This window comes from Staurois parvus, unplaced genomic scaffold, assembly GCF_062004578.1.
Source record: "Staurois parvus isolate SC_StPar_1 unplaced genomic scaffold, SC_StPar_1.0 ptg000580l, whole genome shotgun sequence".
NCBI lineage: Eukaryota > Metazoa > Chordata > Amphibia > Anura > Ranidae > Staurois > Staurois parvus.
The window spans coordinates 3,966,556-3,985,961 of record NW_028318376.1 but is presented as its reverse complement, the minus strand read 5'-3'; the positions used below and the strand labels follow the sequence as shown (position 1 = coordinate 3,985,961).

Sequence of the window (19,406 nt, the reverse complement as noted above, 5' to 3'; positions counted from 1 at the left end):
GTATTAATCTAAAACTCTGGGAAAGGAGGTATTGTAGCTTAATCTGCCGGGATACCAACTGTCCCTGTTATGACAGTGTTTATTGAAATATGACCCCTCACTCTCTGCTGGAACAATATAAAGTTTGAGCAGAAAGTTCCTTGGATGTGGGATTCATTTCCTGCATTCCAATACAAGGCCACACTGTGTTTCATAGATAAGGCCCTTTTGTTTAAAATACAGGAGGTAAGAATAGTGTCCGTGGTGGAGCATTTGTTTCAAGGCAAGAATCCTTGGAAAGATGATTTCACCATACAACAGCCCAATAAATCTAGTTGAGAAGCCAGACGGTTCTTACAGATTTGTGCAGGACCTGAGTGCTATAAATGTTCTTGTAATTCTCATTGTCCCAATAGTACCTGACGTACCAATACTCATTTCCTCCATCCCACCTGATGCCGAGTTGTTTTTTTACAAGTGATTGATTTGACAAATTGTTTTTTTTTAGCAAATTCCTGTTGTTAAGGAGACATGGCTAATTTTTGCCTTTAACTTTAGAAGTAAAAGTTTTATCTGGAGTGAATTTCTCCAGGATTATACTGTAGTCCCCCAGGCCCCAAGCTATGAACTCCTAGCCATGGTTTAGTTGGTTTCAGTGCGGACAGCCAGCCAGGTGGAGTGTGTATCTTATATGTGATCATAAAGTGTCTAAGCAAAGTTATAATGGTGTTAAGAAACTGTTGAATACCTTGGTTTTGTCCTCACAAAAGGTGATAGGAAATTCAGTCACAAAGAGAGCTGCGGCTCTTATGGGTCTGCCCCGCCCATTGACCAAGAAAGACATGCTTACCTTTCTTGGCATGATTGGTTGCTGCCGCCAATGGATACCTGACTGTTCCTACTTTGACAGTATTTTGAGACAAACCACAGGTTCAGAAATGTCAGATCTTGAGAAATGGTTAATTGAAATGTGTAATGTTTTTGTGTATTTGAAACATGCTATGGTAATAGCCCCTGGTCTTGGTCTGCCCGCATATGATCAAATGTTTTATCTGTATGCTAGGGAAAATTGTAAAACTATGTCAGGAATCCTGGCTTGGGGAGCATGGAGGTACACTCCGCCCTTTTGTTTTGTTTTTTCTCAAAGATGGTTCTGGTACAGGTTCAAGGCATGCCTGTGTGTCTCAGAAGTTTGCTATTATTTGTGATGGTGATTCAAATGGCTATGTCATTTACTCTTGGACATGAGACCACCTTACACACCACCACTTAGTGAATATGAGGTTATACTGTTGTTAAACCCCAAGTTGAGAATAAAATATATTCCTCCCACTTTAGATCCTGCTCCAATTTTAAATGTCACTGTTAGATCAAATATTGCAGTACATTTGCTACTTCTAAAGATATTAAGGGGAATGTAGTTAGTGTGACCAAAGTTCCACTAACTGGACTTTGTGTCACAAGAGGGGAGACCATGTATTCTAGAAGCTAGTGCACCTCTGTTCATCTTACAGTATCATGGGGTAGGTCACAGCTCACAGTATTATGGGATAGGTCACAGTGGATGGCAGGTTACATGTGAACTGCTGGATTTTTTTTCATCCCTGGCCCCCCCTTTATGGTAAAATCATATGTGTCTAGATGCATTACATACATTAGGAACAATCCTCACAAGACAAGACATTAACATTTTTTATCCGCTCACAGGTAGATTTTACACACATGCCAGAAGTAGGAAAAGGACAGGAATATTTTTGGGTAATTGTGGATATGTTTAGCCGCTAGGTGGAAATGTCCCTCAGAGTTCAGGTATAGAGATAAGGATGATTCCTTCTAAGAAGACAGGTTACCCCCCCTTTTTTTAGGTTTTAATGGATAGGTTCTTTCCCACTCCCTGGGCCAGACAGCCACTCATGGTAGAAAGAGGGGATTTAGGATTGATTCAGGAAGAATATGTGAGAAAGTTTATTGAAAGTTTGGACAAGGTTGAAAGAAATGTTGCTGGCACTTTTCTCTTTTTTTTCACAGGAACCAACTCGTTTCCGTGATCGCTGTCACTAGGACCGCTGTTCTGACTGAGGTTTCCAAGGCCTGGATCCATGCCAGATGTGTAAAAAGGGTGAACCAAGCCCCTAAGAAGCAAGACAAAGGCAAAGACACAGATACAGAAGAAGCAGCCAGAGAAGTCCTGAGAGATTGATCTGAACCACATGGAGTGCTTTGTCAGCCCTGGAAACTTCAACCCATCCAAAGAACTTGAACTGAATGAATCTATAGCAAATGACAAACAATTCCAAATCCCTCAACAAGCCAACCCAGGTGAAACCTTGCATCAAAGGTTCTATGGCCTTTGGGTGGCGTTGCTAATTATCAACTCTTTTATTTTTTTGATGGGCATAATACTGAACAGTTTGGCCCTTTATGTGTTCTGTTTTCAGACCAAAGTAAGGACACCCTCTGTTATTTACACCATTAACTTGGTAGTGACAGACCTTTTAGTGGGTCTCTCTCTACCAGCACGAATTGTTATGTATTACCGTAATGTAGAGACCTGTTATATCTGCTATTATGTTCACAGTTTTACGTATTCTGTGAACATGTACTGTAGTATTCTTTTCCTGACCTGCATCTGTGTTGATCGCTACCTGGCCATTGTGCAAGCCAGAGCCTCACGCAGATGGAGAAATCCCAGTTATGCCAAATGCATCTGTGTTTTGATTTGGATATTTGCTGTAATTGTAACTTTCATCATACTGACCACAACGATTAACCACAAACGTTGTTTTTTCCAGCTACTTATGCTGACAGGTTTTGAGTATTTTGTTCCCTTGGTGATTGTTGTTTTCTACACCCTGCGGATCATGTGGACTTTGTCCAAGTCAATACAAATGAACCAAAGCCGAGAGAGACGGGTGAAGGCGGTACAGCTCCTCATAATGGTGCTGGTCATCTTCACAGTCTGTTTCACCCCCATTCATGTTAGTCAAGTGGTTTTCTGTGTCCGCAGTGAGGTGTCTCGGGATGTCATCCTCATTGTGTACCATGTCACAGTAACTTTGAGTAGTTTTAATAGTTGTATGGATCCCATTGTCTATTGTTTTGTTACTAGCCATTTCCAATCCGCTAGGAATAGTATTTTCAGAGAACAACCGTCACCAGTTCCTTTTAACAGTCCCTGCCCCTGCCGTAGGCAGCTCGCCCTGGGGGCTAGGAATATACAGGAGTAATGATGCAATCAAAAGATAGATTGGGCATTGAGACTGGTTCCCTTTTTTTTTCAGGAAAAAGAAACTAATATGTTCTGTCTAATTAGAGTGTACAAAGATAATATCACTGAGAAGGAATGTACTGATTTGGTTAAGAAAATTCCCTGTTACCAGATTATATAATTTACTTTTAAGTCTCTAAACCAGTATCAGGAAATTTTGCCTGATTTGAACATAGTAATGTTGTTACAGAATTTGTCTGTATTATATGGGTACAGTTTAGCGGGAATGTAAATTGGGTTAACTACATTGGCTATGGTTAACAAAAGTTTGGTAGAACCATACTGTTTTGATATGTTATTAGCTGATAAAGGGAAAGTATGTAAAATGTTTAACTCCTGCGGTTGTACTCTTATTCCCCATAACACTGTTTCTGATGGAAGTATTATTAGAGCCCTTCACAACCTCCAAATATTGTTTGAAGAATTAGCTGAAAGCTCAGGAGTGGAAAATCCACTGGTCAGTTTATTTGAAACCTGGTTTGGTATATGGGGAACCCTGATTACCTACTAAGGGCCCCAGGTACCAACCTGTGACTAAGGTGTAAGGTCACGTGTGTGACCTAAGAGGGGGTTTGAAGGGATTAGCCCCTAAGTTTGATATCCCACCATCTTGTCTCTCTGAGCCAAAGTCCTTCCATCTTAAGAATCAGTATCCATTTTAAGTCAGTATTTTAAAAGAATTGACTTTCTTGTCTTAAACGGTAATTTGTCAGGAGTTAGGAAGTTCCTCTTTTTTGTCCAGGTGCAACTTCCCCTTTTTCCTTAGCTAGCCTAAGACTGAAAGTCTGCGGTGAGCTACATCCTGTTGAAAGAGTATTAATAATTCTAAGCCAACGGTAAAAAGGAACTGTCTGCTTTCTGAGGTGTCCAAAAGTTCAAGGCTTGACGTATATACTAATAATTAACATATATGCCAACTGATTGGGCATGACTGACGTATGCAATATTCTAATTGGTTAAATGCATACCTGTCAGTTGATTGGTTCTTATATTTCTATGCTTTGTTTTAAGTTTCATATATAAGTTTAAACACGGAAGAATAAATTCAGTTCATTCTGAGATACTACCTTGTGTTTGTCGGTCATTTCCTTTGTGTCTCAAGTGAACTCCAGATCTGAGGGTAATTGTTGGTCAATGCCAGGAGGCTGACGGAAGTCAGTGCAAGAAGGGAACGAGATTCAATTCCTTTCAGACACCACATTATATGTCTAAAACCCAACCTCCAAATGATTGAAGAGGACAACACATGCATGGTTCCTTTACTCTACAGGTGTCTATAATGTCTGGTGCTGCCAGCACTCAACAGAAAAAGATCAGATTTGTTTGTGTTGCCTAGGGCAGCTCAAAGCCTAAATACACCACTGGGTCTACCTCCCAAAAACATGAGCTATATCAGCTTCCTACCCCAGGACTATCTTTCAAAACAATGGCACTTGGACGATTCCTTTGCTTTGTCATTCTAATGAATGACTTACCCCTCCCCTTTTGAATTATGAGATATCTTTTCAATTTCACCTCCGGGTTACAATACCTATGCCCAGATCATGTCATATTTAAAAAGTAACCCTGTACCAAAATGTTCTCTGCCTGAAAAAGCCTGCACCTTCTGGCTATCAGATAAAGAGACATTTAGAGGTATTATCCTATGATATAGCCTCCTACAATCCAAAGATGCTTGTAGCAAAAACTCTCCATTAGTTAAATCTGAACATGAACTAGAGACTACCTTTACTGACACCCAGGGGTTACAGACTATAAAATATAACTGTACCTACACCAAAAGTGTTAACTACTGTACAGTGGGTATAGAAAAAAAATCACCCCCTCTTCCTTTAAAATATTCACATTTTTCTGCTTTACAGCCTGAAATGAAGACAGACACAATTTTTGTTTTAACCAGCTGTAGTAAAGCATGGAGGTGGTAATATCCTGTTATGGGGGTGTTCCTGTACAGCCTGGACTGGAGCACTTGTCAATTTGGAATAAAAAATTAATGGGGCAAAATACTGTCAAATTCTTGAGGAAAATCTGCTACCCTCTGCCAGAAAGTTGACCTTCCAACATGACAATGGCCCAAAGCACACAACAAAAATGACCACACAGTGGTTGAAGGAGAAAAAAGATGAATGTCCTTGGATTGCCAAGTCAGAGCCCAGATTTAAACCCCATTGAAGCAAAAGGTGTTTCAACAAAATACTTACAAAAGGCCATGATCCTTTTTCCAACTCAGTGATTCTGTTTTTGATTTTGTTAAATATTTTTTTCTGACATGTTGGTGTTATATATTTAATTTGGATGTTATACATTGCAATGAGTAAACAAAGCAGGATAAAACAAAAACTGTGTCTTCATTTCAGGCTGCAAAGCAGCAAAATGTAATTATTTTAAAGGGGGCGATTATTTTCTATACCCACTTACTGGAAACTGTTCCAGAAAATACACCTTCTATGATATTGGACTAAGCAAAAATTTCCACTACAGGCAATAGTTTATGCTGCCGTAGTTGCTCCCAACAGGGGACCCTGCTTCATATTTTATGGAGTTTTGTTTAGTCTCTGACTTGACAAGTATCACTAGCTCTAACCCTGCCTTGGCAATCCTTAGTATAAACTAATAGATCCCACCTGATACTTAGACCCGTAATCATGCAAGTGCTCTTTAGACCTCATGCACACAGGGTGTTTTTGCAGTCACTTTTAGGGGCGTCAGGGTTTTTTTTTTTCCACTGCTTCCAAATGGCTCTTCATGTTATCCTAATGTATGTGTAGCAGTAACGTTTATCAGCAGGAAAAAAACCCAGGGCCATTGCATCCAGGAGCAGCAGTGTTTTAGCAGAAAAAATGCTGACAGCTCCTAAACCCTACTAAATGCTCCTAAACGCTGCTAAATGCCGGTGCCCAGCATTTAGCAAAGTTTTTTTCTTCACTGGTTGTTAAGGAGAGGGCTGGGAAGCCAGCTGCTACGTCCTTAAAACCGAATAAGCCACCAGCTGTCAGAGGGGTTCCCCACTAACAGCGAAATGTAAAAAAAAAAAAAAAAAAGCCATTGCTGGCAATAAAAAAAAAAATTGTGAATGTGAAAAAATCTATACCAAGCCCTTTGGGTCTGGTACAGATTTAAAGGAGAACCCCACGACAATTTTTTTTTAAAAACACGGCGTGGGGTCCCCCCCAAAATCAATACCAGACCATTATCTGAGCATGCAGCTTGACAGGTCAGGAAAGGGTGAGGACAAGCAAATGCGCCCCCTCCTGAATCATACCAGGACACATGCCCTCAACATGGAGAGTGCTTTGGGGCAAGGGGGATCCACCAAAGCACCTTGTTTCCATGTTGTCCCCACCTTGTCAAAGACTTGTGTTCTGTTTTTATTTACTTTTTACACTTTTTTGGTAAATGAGTAGGGGTACTCATTCACATGGGGAGGTGGATCAGTTTTTAGCTTTTCTAATGTGCATGAGACCTTACAGTTAGAATATTGTTACATATAAATGAATATGTGACCTAATCTCCAACATCTCCGAGAATAAGCAAAACATAGAACAAATACTAATATATGAAAAACATATACAGTAGCATACTAGATGGGAAGATGAGTGCAGTTTCATAAGACATGGGACATATGGAAAACATTTTGAAGTAATACATTATGAGAATGAAAACCTATACTTACATCAGATAAATTTCAAAGTGCTAACTGGATGTACCATTGGCAAGTTAAGTTCCACATTCGTTTATTTCTGTCTGTTCTTTTTTTCTTATATATCTTTATAGCAAGCCTAGTTATAATATTAAACAACAATGTATGTTACTGCTTAGAGATATACAAACTATACCTCTTGAACTGCAATACTGTTTCTGCACAGGTTGAAATATATATTCTTGTATCACTCTACATGAAGAGGTAGGCTCCCATTGTGACCTCATTCAGCGGTTTTCCTTTTTATGATGTTCGGATGCATAGTACTTGCTGCTTCATATTTTTGGCAATTCTGCATTACATCTCTGTACTATAATTATGTATATGATAAAAACAATAAAAGCTATGTTTTTTTTAAAGGGCATGAATTGTTTATCCTGTATTGTAAAACAATATTAATTTGCAATATTAGCAAGGGCCTCCTCCAGCAATACCTGGTGGAAGCAAAACTGACCATCTTTTAGTCAGAGAATAAACATCTTGTGATAAGTCAGAACTCAGAAGCCAGAAGCTGACCATCCTGTTGCATTTTTTTCAAATATACTGATTTCTAAGTAAGGCATAAGTTAATGGTATTTCTTCATATTTTCTTTTACAGTAAAAGAAAGCTTTTTTGCTGATATTTTCAAAACACTTGTATGACATGAGTTTATGTAATTTCAGGATGGGCCATGGCAAAATGGCATTTGCACATGCGCGCTCGGCCGTTTCCGCTCTTCAAGAACATGGCATGGACGCACTGCGCACGCGCTGCCTACAACGTGCCGGCGCGCGCGTAGTGCGCATGCGCGGAATGCGGCAAGATGGCGCGCATGCGCAGCTTGCCAATTATTACTGGAACTATTTATAGATCTGACGCACGGCACTGGAGTGATGGCTACCCTTTCTAAAGAGGTACTTTTGCACGAAACGCATTAAAGGAGCCATTACGCCGTGACGTCACGCTGCCAGTGCTAGTGCTAGGTACCGGCGGCCATCAAATACTTGGGAATGGTCAGTGTTTACCATTTATTGTTCATTAGTTTGTTTACTTTTACACCATGTGGAATATTTAATAAATTACCTTTTAAAATTACTACACTATGGGCTATTTTTTGGTTGGCTCTTTGGCGAGCTAACATTCATTCGTAGAGCCCACCCCGGATGATACAGTAGCAGAGTCATATGTGGCACCATTCCAGAGCAGAGAGCTGTTCCATTACTGGCTGACAAGCGTCCATCCACCCATTAAGGAGGCCTCTGGCAGGATCCAATTTGCACCCACCAAGGGAGACATCTGTGTAGCTGTATACCACCCAGAGGGAGTATTAAACAGCAAAACCCATCCATTCCATCCTGAGAGGGGGACCTCTGGTTATATAATTTTACATGCGTATTTAAAGATACGCATCTGGTGAGTGCATATTTTTACTATACGTTATTGGCACGCCACTAAATTTTAAAGTCACCATCAACTCCTGTATCAAGCACTTTACCACAAACTGTCACGATTTTACTATTTATTCATTTGACATAATTTTTAAGCGCTGCAGTTTATGAATTATTAGTTTTATGAGGTTTTTACTTGGTTACCTTTTTGTGCTATAGCTGCTAGATCTTAAAGCGCTCACTGACTATATTCTATTGTTATTGCATATGTTTTTTTATTGACTTAACTTTTAATATGGCCTAAAAAAAAAAACCTGTAGTATTTATTTGTGCTACAAAGTCTTAAAAGTAGAAATAAGTGTTATCCGTTTACTGTATGTGTCCTTGTGCACAGTGGTTTTGATTTGTCTTCTTATATCTGTCATTGGCTGTTAGAGCTCTATGGGTACTCTACAGGACTCAAAAGCACCTTTGATCTGATGAGAAAAGTCCATTAGCAACTTATATTAAGTGGATACTGAACACAGGTTACCAAGCACGTTACATGGTCATTGTGAGCTGTCTTAGCTCTGTACTCTAATGTAGAATGAAAGGAATGTGCTTGTATTTTTAGCTCAAGAGACATTTAAACTGTTATTGTCAGTACACCTAGTTATGTCCTCATATTGTGGGATAAATATAATTAAATATCCATTTACCAAGATTGGCAGCCTTTTTAATCTAAAATAAGTAGCATTTATCATTATAATGCACTGTGCAAAACATATACAGTATAGGGAAAAATCTACAATGAGTTATAAGTAGCGAGTTTGCAACAAGTAACCACTTTTTGGCAACCACTATTAACATGTTTGTGTTGTGAACCCATTCATTATTCAACCTAAGACGGTTGTGTGTGTTTTACAGATCTTTGAGACTGTCTGCAGCATTGTAAAACTAATTGCAAACAGTAAGTAAGCTTGCTCACAATTTTTAATTCTTAGGATTCTTAATTTATCTCCGTATTTTTTTTAGGATTAAAATTGGCCATGCTCTTGGATATACATATATGTGTTGTGGTTTAAACTAGACTATTTGCTTATCAGCTTATCACCCACCAGCAAAAACAGAACAGCGGTCACCTGTTGGATCAAGATATAGAGTGTAATATATATATATATATATATATATATATATATATATATATATACATACACACACATACATTTTAACACATGTATGTCCAGTTAGAGGCATATAATTATATTGGTAAGCACATTTTTGTTATACTGGAGGTTAACTTATATACAATTACACTTCTTGAAATTTTACTTACATTTTACTTAAACTACTTAAACTTAAAGGCCAATCATGGAAGCCTTTGTAAATGTTATATATTAGAAAAAAACTTTTTTTTAGTTTATATTTCTTTTAAAACTACACTGAACTAAAGTTTTTACAAGGGTAAGTTTGTTTTTAACCTAAATGTACCAATTCCTAATCATCGCTCCACTGACCAGTCATGAAAGAATGTGTTATGTTTCACAAGCAGTAGAGCTGAAAACAATACAAAACAATCAATGATTTTGTAAGAAGGTAATTAAACATGTGTCACTGTGTGTTTAATCACATAATGAAAAGTTATTCCAAAGACTTGGCATAAGCAATGCTTCCTACTGAATGAATTAACCTAAATTATGGAGTCTTTTTTCTGTGTATGCTAGCCTACAATGCATGCATTAATCAGAGATCCTCACAGATAATCCAGTGCTACCTAATCCTGCCTCAGTAGTCGTTAATAATGGGTAGATTACCTGAGGGGGCCATTGATTAAACACTGAAGGAAAGGAAATAGGAAATGTTAGTTGGTAATCTTAGTGTCCAATATTTTCGTTTTAGTCCCTGGGGAAAATAAAACAATGGATCTGCTTGGTCAGTAGGGCAACTATTTCAAGTTAATTTAAATAGCATTTTTCTAGATTTTTAAAAAAATAGCTATTCCATCTACTTTTCACAAGCAAGTCATAGGGAAAAGGGAGCATAATTTAATGACCTGATTGTTTGATGATCCTTCACCAAATGCTTAGATCCTTCTTTATCTATTTTCTCCTCTTCTTGTACATTTTTTGCCATTTTCTTGTTTGATATAATTGCTGCATGCCTTATGCAGGTTTTCACTGAAATAAATAGTCACATACCTGGGAACTTGAACCAAGAACAGTTGCCTGTAAAATGTATTTAATAATGATCAGTTTATCCAGAGGTAATTTATGTTAGATACAAATCTTCCCAGTAAAAGTTGACCTTGAACCTGTCCTCTTCACTACTCAAGCATCCCATCTTACCAGTAAAAGGACCCATCATTCTAAAGAACCAATAAGTGGTGTGTGTTAGGAGGTGGTCAGAAAAAACCTGACTTTTATGGAAAAAACTGAAACAAAATAACAGCTGTTTATATATCTATATGCACAGCAATCATTTTAAAGGGAAAGTATTATGTATTCGTAAATGAAAAAAATGTGGTGCGCTCTCATAATAAATTGAACAATAAGCTTTAGAAACACAAAGTCACAGCCCAAGAAAAACATTTTCTTCAATAATAAACGTCCAATCCAGTATATGTTGTGTTATCATCCAGCAATAATCAACACCGTGCTTGACTTGTGACCCCACTCCCTTCTCTCCTTGACCATTGACCTATAGATTATAATAGGCCAAAAACTCACTTTATAAGGAAAATGTGTCTCCAAATTTCTGATCCGTGACGTGCTCCTTCCACGTTATGCTTCTTTAAACTACAGATCTGTGCAAAATAAAGCATACCATAGTGCAACACCGTTTTATATAACCAAGAATTAAACTTGTTACAGTATCCACTCACATTAAAAAAATTATACGTAACTCTGAATTATAGTGAACATATATGCATTACTCCACTGTGCCGACTATATTGTGGTGTTTCCCATCACCTTGCACTCACCTTCTTCCCTGACCTAACAAATAGGTCATACACGCTTAGGGATGAAACCAGATTCTGCTTATCCACTGCCGATCCTTTAGGGGCTACTTAATTAGTTCTGGCCCTTTAAGGGAACATGCCCTTGGATATCCAGTGGAAATAAGGTGTATATGATCAAAAATAAAGGGAATAGATCATAGCGCAACCCCATGAAATATGAACACTATATTCAAATAAAAAAATGCATTCACAAAAGTAGTAAATCAAAAGCATATCACAGCCATCAATCAAAATGGTTCCTCACATCACTCGTGACGGTTAAGTTATGACCAGAAGTGACATCACTAGGCTCCACCCAACATGTTTCATCACAGGTCATGTGACTTATTCAGGGTAAGGAGCCCTGTGATATTCCCCATCTTTAAATAGGGCACACAGCTAATAGTGTGGTGCCAAAATGAGTAGCATTAGACCCAATGCTAAACCCATGCTCTGGACATAGATGTTAATCACCCAATGATGGCTCACATTTGTACAATCAAATTAAAGGGCCAGTATTAAACCTATCCTCCAGAAATGGAAATAGACATAAGTGATCATGTAAAAACGGTCCACATTGAAACTTAGTGGGTCCCAGCACATTCCAAATTTAAACAAATTGAAATAAAATACATATTTAATTCATTGTGTCTATTCACTAATTTTGCTGATGAGGGTAATATTGTTTTAAATTATATGTATTGTAATTAATTTCAATTAATGTAAATACAAAACTGTAAGGAGTGCAAAGAAACACACAGAGGCAGTTGAAATGAACAAAGTGCACAAAGACACACATGATGACTAGGAGTCGTTAGCAATGCCGGAGACAAACAGGAATCCTTAGAAGCAGTCAGAAGTGCATGGGAACAATGAACATGAAACAGACTAGGAACACATGGAAACATCAAAGCGGCATGCAATTGATGCTAATATAGGGTTGCCACCTCATCCCTTTAAAACCAAACACATACAGTATTAGTTATACAGATTCTGTGGCTGATTAAGTTGACAATTAAACTCACTTGATGCTTTATCTGCATTAAATTAGCCTCAGAACCTATGTAATTGATATGTGTTTTAGGTGTAAAGTGATGAGGTGGCAACCCTATGTTAATGAAAGGTAGGCTGAAACTCACAGGGGATCACAGATGCACGGGAGGACTGAAAGCTGATGAAGGCACACAAGGGAAACAGAGGCACAAGGACACTGGATTGAAGACACAACAAGTACATGGATACAAGTTGGAGGATACAGGCATGAACACACATAAAGTTACTGGGCACAAGCTGAAAGACATTGGGAATACTTGAGATACAGAGGTTATACTGGGAGGCACTGCAAGAGGCAGTCACTAGGAACAAGGAAGTTTTGGCACAGGAATACTGGAATCTTGGTGTAACTATGAATCTCTCAGAAAGTAAGGAAAATTAGGAGTCTTCTTGGAACGTCAGGGACATAAGGGGTCACTTGGAATTTTCTGGAAGAACAAGGAACACTATGAAACACTTGGGAACATTAGGAATCTACTGGGAAATAAACTTTTGTTTTTGGGTTTAATACCTCTACAAGCTTCATAAAGGGTAAGTGTGTTTTAAAGTGATACTAAAGGTTAATTTTTTTTGTAAAATAGCAAACATGTCTATACTTACCTGCTGTGTGTAGTGGTTTTGCACAGAGCAGCCCTGATCCTCCTCTTCTCTGGTCCCCCACCGGCGCTCCTCCTTTCTGTCGTGTGCCCCCATAGCATGCAGCTTGCTATGGGGGCATCCACTGCTCTGTGTATCCATTCACACATGGAGCCACGGCTTGGCCCCACCCCCTCTATCTCCTCATTGCTGAGTGGCTGTGATTGACATCAGTGGGAGCCAATGCCTGTCTCAGCCAATGAGGTGGCAGAGACCCGGGGCAGGTAAGGCTGTCGTGTACATCACTGGATCGCGATGGGACTCAGGCAAGTGTTTCTGGGGATGGGGGCACTGCTGCACACAGAAGGTTTTTGTACCTTTTATGCATTGAATGCATGAAAGTAAAAAAAAACTTGAGCCCTTACAACAGCTATAATATATGGTGTACTTATCCTTTTTACCCTCTTCTTCTTAAACTAACCTAAAACACACTCCTCCTCAACAGATGCATAATCCTCCATTTAATGGCTGCATTTCTGCTGTTTGTTTACATCCAGCACAGCAAGTCATCACTGCCCTGTTCAAGTCTGCACATTAAAAGACTTCTATGGGCCTCAAAGAAGTATATGGGTCACTAACATGCAGGTGTGTCCAGGGCAATGAAGACTTGCACTACTGTATGTAAAAAAAGTGGAGTTGTACCATATTAAGTAATGCAGATGTAGCCTTCTACAAGGAGGGTTGGAAAAGTTAGGGGCTAAGACTTTTTTTTATTTTTCTTAATCAATTTTATTTATAAACATATTCAATTGACTTATTTATTTCATAATAACTTTAGTCAATCTAATTTTTACATTTTAGGACTTGTCAGTGGAACACCAAATAGTTCAGTTGCATTAACAAAGTACCATTATTTTTTCATATGCATATTAAAACTGTGAAATTGTTGGTATATATACTGTACCACAGTTAAAATTTATTCCTAGTTCAGTTTTCTTGGCAAAGTAATGTAACATATACAAGTACAGACAAACCATGAGTTATGTATTCCCATATTACGTAGAAACTCCGGCTTATATAAATTATATATTCACAGATTTCAAAGCTGATGGACTGATTGACTCTCACAACGTATATGATTAACCTATCCTGAAGATTGAAAACTGCTAAGCTAAATCTGAATACCATAGGAGTGAATCTTGAAAAACATTTCTGTACTTTTTCAAGCTAACACGCAAGGAACATCAAAAAGGATCAAGGCACTGCCATGGGGGACAAATACCAATGAAACAAAAGTTTAAAAAATCCTGTTCTGCAAGGTGAGGGTTCATCCTTTAATACAAATTTCAAGGGCCACTTGGGAAAAACACCAGTGCTTTGGAGTTGCTTTTAAGCTGAACATGGTGTCATGGACCATTATGTTTCATTATTGCTCAGCTTAAATACAGCTGCAGCCCCCAAGCTGATTAATCACCCAGAGCACAACATGAAAAAAGGCTACATAGTTTTTGCTGTGACACCAGATTTTTTTATTCAGTGGTAATGGGCCAGAATTATATAGTGGAAGTAACAGATCTAAAAGTTTAAGGAAAAACAAATAAATCTAAAGCTCTCAACGTCATACACATTGGCCAGCACAAACAGCTTAATATAAAAGTTTTTAGGTTATTTTTTTTCACAGCACAGAATTGCATTTTCTTAAAAGTTTAATAAAAGAGAATGCACAACAACAGCTCAAAACCACAACCCCATATGAGACAATTGGCGGCAAAAGGCATACACTTTTAATCCTCCAGGGGCACACTGCAGCCACTTTCACCCTTTTTTTTTTCTCCACCTCCTCTGTGACACATAGCAGCTATTTTTGATATAGCTATTGTGTCCTTTTCTATCCTCTTCCTCCTCAAAGATACATACAGTAGCAGACATTTTTTGAAGGGTTACTAATGTTTCCTTTTCCTCCTTTTCCTCAAGCTCTTCATATACTGCCATAGCTCTATTAAGGTTTCAAAAAACATTCCTTTTTGTTTTCTTTATTTCCTTTTCCTCCTCATGGAGCAGCCATTTTTTGTTGTGCTCCTTATGCACTGTTTTTCTCCTCCTCCTTTTCAAGGGCCAATGGCTTCCACTTTTTTACTGTGCAGCTCATGCAACTTTTTTATGCTCCTCCTCTCCTCAAGGCACATAGCAATCACATATTTATTTTTCTGCTCATGCTTCCCCTTTCTCCTATCTTTCCTACTCTTCCACAAGGGCACAGAGCAGCAACTTGCCTTTGTAGTTCTGCTCAGGTACCCCTTTTCTCCTTGTCCTCTATCTCTTCATACCTCTGCTGAGATTTAGAAAACACCTTTTTTGTTTTCTTTATCTCCTTTTCTACATACTTCTCATCCTCAAGGGTTCAGAACAGCCACTTGACACTAGCACTGCTCATGTGCTCCTTTTCTACGACATGTCTTTAGCTCCCACCATATCCCCACCAACGAGCTATCAGGAATTAGTGGATTTATTTGGTTACTATTCCCAGATCCAGTTCACAGACCTCTGCAGTGCTGCAGTGGAAGTGGAAGAAAAATATTCTCCAAAATCACCCCCATTCCTGTCAGCTTTGCAAACCATCCTGTTTACTCTTTTGTGTGGCCTGTGCTACACCACAGTGTACAGTACTCATCTGCCACTGTTTTTCCCAGAAAGCCGTATGCCAGCCACTATTACTTTTCACAGAACTCCATGCATGTGACCATCCATTCCACTAGCATTTGGAATGTTATGAGGCAGCAGGAGACAGAGGAGGGATGTGAGGGGGAGGAGGGTTAGGGAGTTGGGGGTTAGAAAGAGGAGGCGTTTTGGGATGCGCTATAATCGCTAGTGAGCCAGATTTCCCTGGGTTCGGTTTGGTGGACTTCAAAGAAGTTCCAATGCTAAATTCAAATTCCAGTTGAAATCATGGAAGCTTAATCTTTTAAATAAAAATGTAAATTTTCTGGGCTAATAGGCAAAGGGTGGTCAAAAAGTAGCATAGGGGTGGGCTGTGCCCTGAGGGACATATGCCAGTGCAACAGGAAAAAAAATAAAATAAATTTCCACTTGGCCTGGAACCAGGGGCGGACTGACCATTTGGAAACTTGAGCACTGCCCGAGGGCCTGGGGTCAGTAGGGGGTCCCCTGAGATGCCCCTGGTACCTTTTTCATAGGCTTTTTTGAGTTTCGGTAAGGACACAGGGACCCCTTGATCCCCTATTGCCCGGGGGCCCCATGAGTTGTCAGTCCGCCCCTGCCTGGAACGATTATTTATTTAAAGCACTGATATTTACAAAGGCAAAAGCTATTTCACTTAAAGCAGAGTTCCACCCAAAAGGGTAAGTTCCGATGTAAAGATTGGTCCCCCGCTCCCCATTAAGGATTAACACCTTTGGGGAGCGGGGGGGGAACAGGTACCCGGAAGCGGAAGTTGTCCTCCTACCTTCCCTTCCAGAAGTTTTGTGGGACACGTGACAGGTCCCAGAAGACGACCGGGCCATTCAGGAAGCGCAGCGCTACTCGCGCATGCTCAGTGGGCACCAGGCTGTGAAGCCGCAAGCTGTCACAGCTGGGTGCCCACACTAAAGATGCCGATGCCTGGAATACAGGACGGCTGGTGAAACGAGCTGTGGCAGGGGCAATGTGGGATCGTGGGACAGATAAGTGGCTGTTTTTTGTAGCTTCTGACTTTTATTATTTTACAGAGTCAGTGGAACTCCGCTGTAAGACTTCTATTTAAAAAAACACACAGACAACTCCAAAGGTCCACCAACATTTGGAAGTTGACCAGGAAGTGTGCTGTTGACAGTTGGTTGCTGTGCTAGTGAATGGTCACATTAGTTCACCATATTCACAAACTGCTCAGAGGTTGGGCTCTCTGTGAACCTGAAGCCTTATTAAATAATTGCCCCTCCCTTTAAATTGTAAGCTCCCAGGAGCAGGGCCCACCTAACCCTCTTGTATTGAATTGTATTGTTGCCGTATTGTCTCCCTTAATATGGTAAAGCACTGAGAAAACTGTTTACGCTATATATATCTTGTATAATAATGATTTCTGTACCTAAAAAGTGTTAAACTTACACCACAAAGCTATTTCATTTATACATTCTTAATAAAGTGCATTAAACACTTAAAGTATAGGTAACTTTTTTTCATTTTCTGCAAGGTAGTCTATCTCATCTATCAATCAATCTATCTATCTATCTATCTATCTATCTATCTATCTATCTATCTATCTATCTATTTATTTATCTGTCTTTTTATTTGTCTAACCTGTCTGCCTTTCTATCTAAGATAACTGACAAAACAGTCGTCTGCTCTATAAATATTAATGAAGAGTCTTCACAAATATTTCAAGCTTTCTCACAGTGACAACAAATTGCATATGTATGTATGCGATAACTGGTGAGACCAGACTTTGCAGTGTCAAGTAATTCATGGCTCAGTGCTTGCTATAAACCACAATCTTAAGGGTGATTATTATTTTTTGCAGTTGTGCATTAAATATACTGGGTATTAACATTCATAATGCTGGAAAATCTATAAATTTGATTAATCTGTAAAACAAAAAACAATATACAGAATTTTAAGAAAGTATTCCATATGATTATTGTAGTGTTTTTGTGTACAAAAACTCACATATACTTCTTAATGTTCACTTCAATATTCAAAGCAACTTCATTTGCAGAAGTCAAACTGAGAATACTTGGTAGTTATAGAGTGATTATTTGTAATGTGCTCATTTTATGAAAATTAAAAACATAAATTAAATAAGTACGGAAGTTTAAGTGCTATGGTAGATTGAATCTTATTAGACCATTCTTTTATGATTTATTTGTAAAACTGACTAGAGTAGAATATACTCCCACACTTCCACCAAATGGATAATTGCTAAGTGCTAAATGATCTATGTGGTTGTGTTTAATTAATCTTCAGGTGCTTATACTCAGGATTGCTTTCCTTTCATAATTTTAGAATAATGCATCCTTTCATCAATCTGGAATTTCTGTCTAGTCTTTAAGTTTACAACACAGAATATGTTGGTGAAGAGTGTCTTTAACATAAAGCTTCAGTTGTCACAACTACACAATTGCCCTAGATTTTTACTTAGATGCAGCTTGTTACTGTCATAGAAAAATGTCACTTGGTATATCATTGTCTTTGCAAACATTTGTAAAAGCAATACCCTTAAATATTTCATGTATACTTATTTTAATATTTGCATATTGCACTATTTCTTGCTGATCGAAGATTGATGTTTCATACAAGAAATAGAATGAGAAATTGTAAACACCTCCAGGTATCATTTTTAAGTTAAGCACAAGTTACTCTTTCACAGGTATTAAAGCTGAACCCCAGGGAGATATAAAAGACACAAATAAATGCAGTTCTGTATCCATTACTACATCATTACATGTACTTTAATAGAAATGAGATAAATGTTGCTTGAATTCAACTTGGTAATGGCCTTTTCCATTCCCTGTACAGCAGAGATAAGACTGTGGAGGGAGAACCAGCACAAAGAGTCAAGGATGCTTCACATTAGATTGCATTCCTGTGCATTCCTCTGCAGTGCAATTTGGCAGCCCATTCGTTTTTGCATACACTACTTTTGAGTAGTGCATGCACTACTAAGAAAAATGTGCCGCAACAAGGTAATGGAGTACCATGCAAACTGGTGCCGGTAAATGCACTGCATTTGGGATGCCATTATCAATGTATTAGCACATGCAGTATATTGCAATGACAGTGTGTTTTGAACGTGGTGAGTGAAACCTGCATGGAACGTGCCTTACCTACACCTCGTTCTGGTGTGAACTGACCCTTCATCAGCTGTGCTGCAGTGCAAGGAGCATGCTGATAGAATGAAAAAACACAGCAGGCCTTATTTAGATTGCTGCTTCTCCTTTTACTGTCCAGTCACAGGCTGGGAAAGGGACAAGATCTCTAAATGCTACTAAACTAAGCAGATTATAATCAGGTATTCTGCACTGCCAGACATGACTCATGATGTTGTGTGCCAGAGCTGTGTAAATACCAGCACCGAATGGACAGAAATAAAAATCTTTTAGAAGATAAACAACTCTCTTATATGCCATGGATGTGTACTTAGATGCTTTCCTTGAGTTCAGGTTTAACAGTTGAACAGATTTTTGTTTTCATTAGTCACTGACATATTTGTCCTGCTTCAGCCCAAGTGTCTCCAAGTTTATATTACCTACAACACATGTGTCAAACACAAGGCCTGTGGACTGAACCCAGCCTCCCAGGCCATTTCATGTGGCCTTAACAACTCTCCTGTAGCTGCGGCAACCCCATTCATCCCCACCCACACTTGCCTCAGCAATCAGCAGTAGAGAGGAGGACAGAACTCCTCCTCCGGATCCTGTACTTATCTGTGCAGCTGCAGAGAGGCTCTTCTCTGCCCCCCTTCTCAGCAGTCGGCAGTAGAGAGGAGGACAGAA

General features: G+C 39.0%; 1 protein-coding gene across 1 annotated transcript; it reads left to right on the top strand.

Moving 5' to 3' along the window:
* Positions 1-2,189: 2,189 nt before the first annotated feature.
* Positions 2,190-3,206, top strand: LOC149450201 (G protein-coupled receptor 20-like). Its single transcript, XM_089692228.1, has one exon. It carries the CDS (start codon positions 2,190-2,192, stop codon positions 3,204-3,206), a length of 1,017 nt encoding a protein of 338 aa, XP_089548354.1.
* The last annotated feature ends 16,200 nt before the right edge of the window (positions 3,207-19,406 follow it).